Source organism: Chroicocephalus ridibundus, chromosome 2, assembly GCF_963924245.1.
Source record: "Chroicocephalus ridibundus chromosome 2, bChrRid1.1, whole genome shotgun sequence".
Classification (NCBI taxonomy): domain Eukaryota; kingdom Metazoa; phylum Chordata; class Aves; order Charadriiformes; family Laridae; genus Chroicocephalus; species Chroicocephalus ridibundus.
This window is the reverse complement of record NC_086285.1, coordinates 36,287,673-36,300,298: the sequence shown is the minus strand read 5'-3', so window position 1 is coordinate 36,300,298 and position 12,626 is coordinate 36,287,673. Positions and strand designations below refer to the sequence as shown.

Here is a 12,626-nt window from a genome sequence, read left to right as displayed (position 1 = left end):
TAATCCTGTCACAAAATATCACCGTCAGGGAATAACCACCAGGGAAAAGACGCTTCCCGTGCTATTTGACTGGACCAAATCATGCGAACCCAACCGTCCCAATCTCTGGCAGAGCTGGTGGAAGGCTCAATCCCACCATCTCACCCCTCGCAGGGCCGCATCACCACCCAGGCCAGCCCCACAAGGAGACCTCCATGCCGGACAGCTGTCCCCAGCCCCGTGAGATGCCCACCATGTCCGGCAGCCCACACTGCTCACTCCTCGTGTGCAGCCACCTCATGGCGGGATTCTCCCAACCCCCCGGGGGAAGATGAGCCCAGCCCGGTGCAGGCAGGCAGGCAGGAGGGGTGGCGAAGGAGGTAGAAATTGCCCATGGGTTCTTCGGGCGGATCACGGCAGGAGCCCGGCCCAGCTGCCATGCCCTGGGGCGGCGGCCGTGCGCGGCAACATGGCGCCGCCGCCTCCGCCCGCGCCCTGGGGCGCCGCTACCGCCGCCCTCCCCGCACGGCCCGGGCACCCGGGCGGGGCTTGCGCTCCCCTCGCCTCTCCATGGCGCCGGCAAGAACCCCTGTGCCCCTTCAGGGCTTTTCCCCGGCTCCTCGCTGAGCTTCGCCCTCGGTAACCTCGCCTCAGGGCGCGCCGCGGCTCGGCACACCCCGCGGGCGGAGCTCGCCGCATCCTCGGGGATCGCCGGGAAAGCCGTGAGTAACGGGAGCGGGCCCGGGGTAAGCGGTGGGGGCCGGCCCTGCCCGCCTCCCCAGCGCCCGTTGAGGAGCCCCGGCCCCCGCCGTTCCTCCCTTCGCGGCGGGCTGAGCCCCCCCCGGCTAGCCGGGGCAGGCGGAGCGGGGCCCCGCCCGAGCTTGTCACCGCGCTGAGGAGGAGGCGCTGCGGCCGCCCGGCTGACTGCCGGAGCTCCGCTTTCCTTCCCTGCCTTGCCTGTGCTCGCCCTCCGCCTTCACGGGGGGGAGAACAAGGCTGAATGGCGGCAGCTTCAGGCGTGGCGGTTCTGAGAGGGCTCTGGGGGGCCGCAGCAGCGTGTGAGGGGGATCCCCGCCTCAGCGCGGGTCCGGGTGAGGTGGCATCTTTTGTCCGCCGAGGACAAGGGCAGCTTCTCTCCTCTCGCACGCCGGGCCCATACCCCATGTGTGCTGCTGCCGCTGCAGGCCCTGGCACCTCAGCCGCCCGCCCAGGGCAAGGGCGCCATGTCCCCGTTGGGTGCATCGAGCTGCTGTGGGTTTATGTGGTGTCAGGTCTTTGGAGGCACATGCTGCAAAGCCCTCGAGGCACAAAAGAGGGCCACGTCCAGGGCTAATATTCATTGTGTGTGTTTTCAGGGACCACGTGCATTCAAGGACTGAAATTTGTTGTGTGAATCATAGAATGGTTTAGGTTGGAAAGGACCTTAAAGATTTATCTAGTTCCAACGCCCCTGCTGTGGGCAGGGACACCTCCCACCAGATCAGGTTGTTTAAAGCCCCATCCGACTTGCTCTTGAGCACTTCCAGCGATGGGGCATCCACAGCTTCTCTGGGCAACCTGTTCTAGTGCCTCACCACCCTCAGAGCAAAGGATTTCTTCCTGATGTCTCATCTAAATCTACTCTCTTTCAGTTTAAAACCATTACCCCTCGTCCCATCGCTCCACTCCCTGATGCGGTCCCTCCCCATGTTTCCTGTAGGCTCCCTTTAGGTACTGGAAGGCTGCTATAAGGTCTCCCTGGAGCCTTCTCTTCTCCAGGCTGAACAACCCCATCTCTCTCAGCCTGTCCTCACAGGAGAGGTGCTCCAGCCTTCTGATGATCTTTGTGGCCCTCTTCTGGACCCACTCCAACAGCATCCCTGCTAGGCTTTGTGTATTAGCCTTTATGGCTGCTTCTTAATTTAAATTAGCTAGAAAGGAGGTGAAAATAACTATAAGGTTTTGTAATAAAATTCACATCCTACTTGTCATTGCTTTTGCGCTTTAGTTGCCTTTCGGCATAAACTCCGACTTCATTAGGATTCAAAGGCCGTTACCGCTGCTGCACAGCAGAGTTAATGCCTAACAGCTCCTCCGACACTGTGGCTCCTGCGTGGTCATCCCTGGCCTTCAGGGGTTGTATTTCCTCACAACTTGGATTGGCAAGGGATGTACTGACATTCGGCAATCCAGTTGTCACCCTTTTCCGAAATTCCCTGTGTGCTGCGCCCAGTGTGCTGGGTAATCTTGTATTAAATGGAAAAAAAAAAAGCTTTTTTGTATTTTTTGTAAAGGTCAGTGTATGTGTATGCAGAATGCAAGAAATATCAGGCAACTCTTGAGAACTTTCTTTTTTGCTAACAAAGGTAAACACTGATTATTCATAAAATGTTTCTTTGTCTAATATCACACTATATTGATTTAGGGAGCTGTGATAAAGGAAAGAAGCAGGGTAAGATTTGTTTGCTTAAGTAAACAAGTTGCTGTAAATATCTTCGCTTGATCTCATTCTCCTCTTCATTGAATAATCCTCCCATAGCCCAGGTTCAGGCTATTTTTAAATTTCTCGGTAGGCAAGGAAGGTGGTGCTCCTTCCTTTTCTGTTTTCACGCCTAGCTATCAATCTGCAGGAGTGAATTCACTCTGACAGGCTTTTCCTACCAGCTTTGATACCTTCCTTTTTAATTCTGCCAAACCAAGCACAGCTCTAACAAAATTTCCAGAGGAAGAAACTCCAAAGGCAGATTTTTCTTAATGCTGTGTCTGTAACCACTCCGTGTCCTTTCAGTCAGGATGCCGTCGATCCTGGTAGCTGTATTAACTCCCCGATGTTGGCTGAGGGCATATTCAGTTGCTCTGTGTCTTTGTTTTGTGTACTAGTGAAACAAGATATTTGTGTGCATTTTAGCATTTGTGTTAAAGGCACTATATCCAAAGAGACATAAACAGGAATTCGGAGAGAATATTCTTGCTTTGCAGGCACAGTTGCACCAGCAAATATGCTCCCTGCAAAGACGTTCCCAGCACAGCAAAGTGTGGGAGACGCTGACGTTGTCACTCTGAGGCTGAAGACAGTCCCATCTCTCCTGCCTGGTGAGTCTCAGCAGCCCTCATAAGCACTCTGCCACCTTTCCCAAATGTCCCAGTCTGACGTGTAGTGACTGGCAGTGAAGACAAACCACCATGAATCACAAGTTTTAGAGAATGGTGTTAATGGTTCTTCTCATGAGATTTAGTGAGTGTGTAACAATGCCAAATCATAGGAACTGTTTTGTTTTTTTAATTTGTCTTACTGTAAGCTCCTCAGAAATTGTTCGGCCTTTTCCTTTTCTGAGACTATGCCCGTGTGAGTTGGTTAGGTAGGAATGGGATCAGGATGAGTGAACAGTCATGGAAAGCACAGAAATGTTTGAAGAAGGTTATGCTGGGGAAGAGCAGCTAATGGCAGGCGATGACAATTTTCTTGATGATCCCCTCTGTTACGAATCAGTCATCTAGTTGATTGTGAAATACGGAGTCATGCAAAAGGAGGCTCAGGGAAAAAGAAAACTATTTTTTTTGGGCTGTTGGGGGTTTGGTTTGTTTGTTTTGGATTTTTTTTTCTGCTGCAGTAGAGCTGTATTGCTTATTCTATTAACATTTTCTCACTGAGATTAAAACCAGGGAAATTAAGGAGGAGAAATTTAAGAATGCAAAAAATCAATCTCAGTTGAGAGTTTAGGAAAAGGTCAGAGAACAAGAAAGTCAGTGGAAGTATTCCCAGTGCACATAGCTGCGGGTTTGTTGCAGCCACAATTACAATGAAAGTCCCAGAAGACTCTTCAGTAAAATGTTACAAAACTTTGACATTGTTCAAATCCTTTCCATGCAGGTGTTGTTGAGAAATACCCTTTACTTGCTTACATAGAGAACTAAGAGGAGGCCATAGGGATTTCATGAGAAGGTAGATACCTCAACATGAATTGGTAAATATTGTGTGAAACACTATCTGAAATGGGATTTGAGAAAAGCTAATGGAAAGGTAAGTTCCCATCTGCAAAAAGGCTTTTTTTTTCTTTTTCCTCTGTCCTCCAACTGATACTAAAACATGGAGCCTATAGTCCAGCCACTAATACCTTTATTCAGTTTTCCCTTTTCTCTATAATCCTGTGTGCCCGCTGCAATATCAGTTTTTGTTTGAAGTCTGTTCTAACTTATTCTGGCCTGTATTTGTAAATGACAAATCTAACATCTCTGCAGAGCAGGACAGGTAATTAACCATGAGCACGTGGATACCCAGATAAGATATCTTACGGTCTTAGCTGAACTTTCCAGTCTTTGTCAGCTGGAGGATTCAAAGGAATGCTGCTAACTTAAAAAAAAAACAAAAAACTGATTTAATTCTGGAAATACCATTAGATAAAATAACACAGAGGTGAAAAAATATAAAAGATTAGATTTTTTTTTAAAAGATAAAAAATTAGTTTATTAGAATTGTGTGTTTAGCACTTGTGAATTGTCATTTTTACCATTTCTCCTGTGAGTTTAGCCACTTCTCCCTTATCGGAAGAGTTCCTTGTAAATACAGCAAAATGCATTGCTTTGCATAAGGAAACCTTGCACAATAAGAGTTGCCAATATTTTTTAATTTAAGACATTTAAAAGCTAGAAGAACGTATTTAGCTGTTTAGCAGATACGAGTAACAGTTGCAAAAAACATATGTTCAATTTAGCTGTACTTATGCTAATGGAAAATAGAAAATTGGAAAACATTGAAGGTAAAAAGGTTCAGAAAGAAAAAAAAATAAAAATTAATTGAGTCTTTTCCAGGGGTGTAGTTCAGAAACAAAACTTAGTCACAAAGATGCCAGCACAAATATTTGTTGCTTTTTATAGGATAATTTTTATTACCCCTATATGTGTTTACTCGCTATTAAAAAGATCAAGATAATTTGTGTGAATAATACCCAATTACCTTATATGGAGTAAGATAATTTCATGTTAGGTAATAAAAGAAGGACTCTGCTCTCCTCATCCCCGCCAGTCTCTGCGGGGTGCTCATTAGTAGATGCTTTTTCTGAGAATTTCAGGTAAGCTTTGGAAGTTTTTTCCTCCCTAGCAGATTAATTACCTGTGAGTGCTCCTTGAAGGAACTTTTCAGCTGCAGATCAGAATATTTTCTTTCTTTGTTATCTGCATGATCATAAATTTCATGCGTTATTATTGTAATGTTTAAGCCTTGCATATCGTGTTTGCAGTGCATTGTTCTTTGCTTATTCACTGTTGCTTATTTAAAATTTTAACTAAAATTCTTTCGTCTGTTACTGTGAAAACCATTTTACTTTGGGATAAGTGGTTTGAGCTGTCATGGTTCCCAGCTCAGAGTGGAGAAGATGGGGGTAGAACACTAGCTGTTCCTGCATTAATACCAATACTGTGAATAACTTTTTAGAGAGACAATGTAAATATTTATACTTTCCAACTGTAGTTGTTGAAAAACCCGTGTATTCTTTCAGGCTTTAATTGATTGCCCAAGATGTTTGCAAAAGCAACAAAGAATTTTGTGAGAGAAACTGACAGTGGAGGTGACTTGATCCCCGTCTCCCACTTGAGCGCCTCAGACAAGCTGCAGCTTCTGAGCTTAGTTACAAAGAGGAAAAAATTCTGGTGCTGGCAGAAGCCTAAGTATCATTTCTTGACAGTCACCCTGAGTGATGTGCTTACTGAAGACAAACCGATAAAACCAGGTAAAGCCGTACTGGGGCAGCGCTATTATTGCAGATAAAGAGAATGCAAAGCCTTGTCTTGTTTGTTGTTATTCTCAATTGTGTTACTAGAGGGCTCCTTTCAGAGGAACGCTCTGAAGTATTCTCTGTCTGTGGAAATAAGATGACTAGATCTTTTCCAACTTGACTATTCATGTAACTAAACCCAGTAGTAATAAATGTTTGTTTAAAAAAAAAAAAAACAGTTTTACCTAGATAGACTACTGAAATTTAGTGCTGAAGGTTGTTAAGCTGTACAGTCCTACTGTCTAGTAACAGTGCTGTCTGCAGCTGTGCAGCTGTATTCCCCTAGAATAATTTGGGGGAATTTCTATATGTGACAGTGGCATGGAACTATACTGTGCTCCAGGTCAAAAAGCACTGGATAAACAGTGTCCCGTTGGTGACAGTAGCCCAGGGAATGCTTGTACAGGCAAGGCCAAGCAAGTTTTATAACTGCTTCCTTTCTTCTTGCACAGACTGTTAAAAATGTTGACCCTTGTACTTATTTCTTCATCCAACTGCAGCAGTCCTAACTAGGTTTTAAGATTAATGATCTGAAATCCCATATTTCTGGACATGTCACAATTCCATGCAGGAAAATAAATAAGCCCCTAAGTTTAGATTTTAGTTGTAGCTGGCTTGGAAGATTAGCTGATTCTGAGACAGTTCTTTGGTTTATAGGTGTATAAGATTCAGAGTTGGTTTAATACAATTAGATGCTTCCATTGGTTTTCAATGAGCTTTGGGACAGGCCTGTAATGAGATATGTCAAGATAATGGCAAAGTATTCACTCTGTTGTACAAGCAGGTCTGCTTTTTAGTTTTTCCTTGTTGCTGAAATAAGTTTCAATCATTCTTTGTAAATCTTCCGTAGCACTTGAGCTCAGCATTTCAATCACCTTGTTTTCCTAAAATGGCAAAATGTAAAAGATAGTGGAGCAAAGATGATGAAAATATGAAGGAAGCAGAAGTAAGAGTTGCAGAGCTGTAAATTTCATTATTTACCTGCTCAGTACTGTTCCGTGCCTTCACTAACTTGTCACATTTTCTGTGAGTTTCTAGTTTTCCAATCATTTCAGGACTGTTTCAGCACTTCTGTTCACAGGTAGAAATTACTTTTATTGCTTTCCTAGTAATTGTGGAGTCTGACTTTGCAAAATATATGGGGAAGTTTGGAGATCTTGTTCAAGGAAGTATTGGAACTTCGTTTGGGAACATCAGCCTGGGAGCTGGAGGGAAGAGCTATGTGGAAAACCAGTCCTCATTTGGAAACCTGAGGAAGCAGGAGATTGACTTGCAGCAGCTTATGAAAGATGTCAAGGACAGGTATGTTTTTAATGTGGGCATTGTGATGGCCTGGAAAGATTACTGAGCCGCAAAGACTTGGTCCAGCTGTGGTCACTGAACGATTATGTCTGTAGTGTTGCCATAGTTTGAGAATTATTTTTATTGTAAGCTCTCATTTTCAGGTGATAAATTATATATACCAAAATCAAAATTTCCAGATTTTGAGAGCTTTATGGTCGAACCTTTTCTTTTTCATTTTAAGAATATCTCTCTGCAGTTTCGTCTTATGTATTTGCATGAATTACCATATGAAACAAAGGTCAAATCCTTTTTTGGGGGACTGTACTTAGGTGACAGTCTGCAAAAAAAGAAAGGATTGGTTTCTCTATCTTACTGAGGCAAATGCTATGGAAACTGAATTCAAAATTACCATGCTTTATAATTTTTCGTGTGTGTGAGCAACTGTGCTAGAAAATTGGATTATTTGAAATTGAAGGAGTAGTAAAGGTGAGCAAGCATGGTCAGTGGTTGTTCTAGTAGTTGAACAAAATATATTTTATAGATCTGCTGCTCACTGTTACACATCTTAGTAATTGAGGGGAAAACCCCCAGATTTTCTGAACTATAATCTTAATTTTACAAGATATGCAACACTTCCTGTCCTACTCTGAAATGGGATTGATTTAATCTTGCAATAAGACAGTCATGGACCAAAGCCTACTTGGCAGCCAGCTGACAAGTCAGGGGTCTACTCTGTACTGCAGGTCCTGACTCGTGGGAATGAGGGGGGTTCGTTTGTGACAGCGCTGTACCCTAGATCTGTAGGAGGTGGTGTAATACATTGTAATAGCCTTTGCTGATGCTCTGAAGATAAAGGTGATAGGTTTTTGTTATCAGTACAAAATTTGTCAGAAGCAGTGTAAATTTTCTTTAGATACACCAATGTTCTAGAAATAATCAAATCTCCATTTTCACAGGCACAAATGGCTGCTGGTTTTATCGTGAGCATTCACAAATCAACAGACTTATTCCAATAAAACCCCTTGCTATCCTTGTACTTAAATGCCTTATTAAAAGCAGCAAATATTGGAATAAACTTGTGTACCAGGCCTGTAAAATTAGTATGCATGTAGTATCAGAAAAATAATATCAGTCAAGATTTAGAATCTTGTTTCTAACACCAGGTATGAGTGCTCTAGAAAACCAAACACAAGTAACTTCTGTTTAGATCAGTAAGCTTTTACTTAGTTTTCTACAGTAAGTTGACTAGTCGGTTCAAACAAATAATCCTCCCATAGCAAATCAAATTTACTTCAGCACAGGTTATAATCCTGAATGTAACTAAATGCTTACAAATATATTATCTTCTTTTGAGTGTGGGAAATCAGTAGCTCTACATTGATCTGAATAGAACTGTAAATGAGGTTAATGTGTGTCCCCTTTTATACAAGGAGTTAGTTCTTAGATGCTCATAGCTTATTAAGGTTTATGATGCAAAGTGTAGAATTGATATCCAGTCAGTCTGGCTTCTGCCAGGTCACTGAAAACGATGAGGATAGCAGAATTTTTAATTTTGTTTTTTTCTTCAGCATAATGCAGAGGCTCGCTGGAAATTGTGGCAATGCTTTATAAATGAAATTCCAGTTACTCATTCATAAATATTCTATGATTTATGATGGATTGTGTCCAAGCTTCTAGCGTTTGTCTCATTCATGGAGTGTGGAATTCAGGAATTCAGCATTTGGGAGTGCTGGTGCCTACAAATTAGTGATTTTTGGATGCAAAGCTTTGTGGTATTAAGAGGTACTAAGAGGATGTTTACCCCTCAGTCCTTGTGAGGTGAAATTCAGCTAAGTGTTCTTGATTTCATCTAATGACATACATTGCTTGTGCTTCTTTGATCAAGTATTGCTTCATTTATTATTTCTACATATATAGCCTAATTAAGTTCCATTTTAAAATGTTGTTCTTGTATTAGGCTGTTTAAGTCACAGTTGCAGATAAATAGCAGAAAACTCTAAAAAAAAAAAGTCAAAGCTGATATGCCTTGTGAACTAAGTCATGTGAGTCTTCAAGGTTCTGCAAGCTGGAGTTGCTGAGTGGCAGCAAATCGGTTTCCTGTCACTTCTTATGTGAACCTTCTGAAGGAGAATCCTACTGATGTTTTAATTAGATTCCAGATACCACACTGGCTCTCCTTTTCTGAAAAAGGATGACAGCTGAAGGATGCGGGGTGAGATCCTTCCTGATTTGCAGAAGGAATGACATTGAAAATGCAGAACACACTTATTAACATAATGTGCAATATAAAAATCAAATTAAATGGTACTTTTAGGTATATAAACTCAGCATATTTTATTTTACTTTATTCTTGCTTTTCGTGTTGCATTGCGCTTGCTAATTCGCAGAGTACTGAAACGTACTGATTTCAGGTCAGTCTCCTGTGCCTTTAACTCGGTGAGATTGCTGTGGATTTAAGAGTATATTCCATCTTCGATTTTAAGGCTTTCAATACCGTCTGCCATAAGATCCTCATAGAGAAGCTGATGAAGTATGGGCTGGATGAGCAGACAGTGAGGTGGATTGAAAACTGGCTGAATGGCTGGGCCCCGGGGGTATTGATCAGTGGTGCAAAGTCTAGTTGGAGGCCAGTGACTAATGGTGTACCACAGGGGACAATACTGGGTCCAGTTGTGTTTAACATCTTCATTAGTCATCTGGGTGATGGGGTTCATGAGCCTACACTCAGCAAGTTTTCTGATGACACAAAACTGGGAGGAGTGGCTGGTACACCCAGAGGGTTGTGCTGCCATCCAGAGGGGCCTTCAACAGGCTGGGCTGGTGGGAATCTCAACAAAGGGAAGTGGAAAGTTCTGCAAGTGGAACAACTTCAGGTACATGCGGGGGGCTGACTGGCTGGAAAGCAGCTTTGCAGAAAAGGACCTGGGTGTCCTGGTGGACACCAAGTTGGACATGAGCCAGCAATGTGCCCTTGCTGCAAAGAAGGCCAATAGTGTCCTGGACTGCATGAGGAGGAGTGTGCTGGCAGGTTGGGGGACATGATCCTTTCCCCCTACTCAGCACTGGTGAGGCCACACCTGGGGTACTGTGTCCAGTTCTGGGCTCCCCAGTTACAAGGGAGAGATGGACATACTGGAAAGAGTCCATTGAAGGGCCATGTAGATAATGAAGCAACTGGAGTACCTCGCATTTGAGGAAAGGCTGAGGGAGCTGGGACTGCTCAGCCTGACAAGAGAAGGCTCAGGGGGAATCTTATTAGTGTATATAAATACCTGAAGGACGTATGCAAAGAGGGGTGAGCCCGGCTCTTTTCAGTGGTGCTCAGTGACAGAACAGGAAGCAATGGGCACAAACTGAAACACGGGAAGCTCTTTCTGAACATCGGGTAACACTTTTTCACTGTGAGGGTGACTGAGGACTGGCACAGGTTGCCCAGAGAGGTTGTGTAGTCTCCCTCCTTGGAGACATGATCCTAGGCGACCTGTTCTAGGTGGCTCTGCTTGAGCAGGGGGGTTGGACCAGATGACCTTCCAATCTCAACTGTTCTGTATTCTCTCCTCCAGTGAAAAGGATTATGAGGAGGTTTATGATCTCTAGTTCTCGTGGATTAACAAATTAACTTGTTTGTTTTTACTATTTCAATAAGTTGCGTTAGGTGAATGAAATAGAAGTTCTGAGAGGACAGTGACAGCAGAGAGAAAGAAATAGGACCAAGTGGCATCAGTCAGTCAGTCCCCATCAGCTGCAGAAAGGTTTGCCTGTCACACTTCCATCATTTAATGTAAATGATTCCAACTCTGTGATTAGCATATTAGAAAAACAGAGTAAGTGTTATTAGTGGTTTACTCTAGCATGATTGAAAGATATTTTTACATTATTGCATATTGCACTTTAATATGCACTTTCATTGATTCAGTTATTGTCCCCACCGAGACAAAAATAGGTGCCTATTCCTAATCAGAGTACAGTGGAAATTCAACCCATTTTGTTATTCTTTACAACTCCTTGAGCATTTATGTGTATGATGAGAAAACCATTCAGTTTTCTACTAAAGGTGCTACATGGGTTAATACGAAGTCACAGAATGTTATGAGAGAGGATTGAATAAAATCAATTGTGTGTGTCTGGGATTTAAAAAGTAAGAAGGATGCTGAATAGAAAATAGAGGAACTACCTGTCACTTGCATTCTCAAAAGTCCTTGGCATTCTTTGAGAAGATGTTCTATGAAGTAATTGTCAGGGTATTCTGTAGGGAAAATTGTGCAATGTTATCAATAAGCTGACTATAGCAGATACTGTATTCCAGTATGACTGTAAGAAGCAGGTCAGAGAAGTTATATTTGAACTGGATTAACAAAAGAAATATTATACATCTGTGCTTGGCAGAAAGTGTCAGAGTGATGTCCGGTGGGTTTTACTCCATGGCGCTCTCTCTAGAGGTCTCTATTAGGGAAGGAACAAAACTGGGTGAAGGCCCTCACTGTGCAGCAAGCAGTGTTTTTATGTAAGACATCAGACTATTAAGCATTATAAATGAAGTGGAGGAGACTGAACAAGCTGGTGAATTATGGCTGAGCAGTGAGAGATGTTATGAAGTTAGTCATGTGGATGTTATGGAAAAAGTTGCACTTGAGCGAGGCTGTGAGAGTGGGCCGCACATGTCTCTGCAGCTGGGGGAGGAGGTGTGTTGAGGTGATGTTGCTCAGTGCAGTACTGAAAAGGTTTTTCACTAGTGGCTAGTTTGGACTAGTGAAATTTTGCGCAGGCAGGCCACTGGCTGCTGACTTCAACGTGAGGATGGTGAGTACTCACAGCAGTAACCATTCTTTTTGGTATTCATAGTAAATTGGCAAGCACCTTGCTTTGAGGATTTGTGGGCTGGGTTACTGAGAAAACTAGACAGGATTTGATAGAAAAATGGTTCTATCCCTCCTCCTTGGTGAATGGTCGGGTCAGGAATTCTGTACCTGAAGGAAAGACACTCAGTCTCAGCTGTGGGCTTTAAAGCAGGCTGCTGCTCTCTCCTTTAACTGTGAGAGCCTGCTCTATTGACAGGTGGTGTCTGTTTTCTCTTGCCTTCCATTGGTCTCTGCCTTTCTTTCTCCCTTCTTTTCTGCTTCCAGTTTGCAGCAAATTGCCTTTGTGCCTCTCTGTTCTCCACCGCTTTCCTCATGCAAGAAGAAGAAGGTTGAATAAATGTGAGGGAAGCCTTTGCATTACAGGACAGTGAAAAGTGTTTAATCCAATTTAATGTGGAGAGAGTGAAACCAGAACTCAAGATTGTTTTCTGTTCATATTTGACCTGTAGAGCTTCCAGCATAGTAAATCATTGACCTCAGGAAGGTTATTTAAGCAGAACAAACAATCAAACAAAACCCCATAATCCTTATCCTTTAAATGATCTTTATTTATACAGGCTCATACCCTGTGGTGGATAATGGGACTTAGCAAGCCAACATCTCATTGTATTTTATATAGTGTTACTTCTGAGTACTTCAGCTCAGATTCTCAAGGTGGGAAGGAGTACTGTGATGTAGTACAGGTCACACAAGATTGCTGAGGGCTCCTGTACAATAGATGGTGAAAGAGATGGTAAGAGTGATGGTTGTAGAA

General features: G+C 43.3%; 1 protein-coding gene across 1 annotated transcript in view; it reads left to right on the top strand.

Moving 5' to 3' along the window:
* The first annotated feature begins 430 nt into the window (after window positions 1–430).
* Window positions 431–12,626, top strand: part of GSDME (gasdermin E) — a 28,639-nt gene continuing 16,443 nt past the window's right edge. The window contains exons 1-5 of the mRNA XM_063325029.1: window positions 431–701; window positions 2,938–3,051; window positions 3,830–3,979; window positions 5,454–5,684; window positions 6,839–7,031. Coding sequence (XP_063181099.1) covers window positions 5,474–5,684; window positions 6,839–7,031 — 404 coding nt within the window. The 5' untranslated portion in view covers window positions 431–701; window positions 2,938–3,051; window positions 3,830–3,979; window positions 5,454–5,473. The remainder of the gene's footprint in view (window positions 702–2,937; window positions 3,052–3,829; window positions 3,980–5,453; window positions 5,685–6,838; window positions 7,032–12,626) is intronic.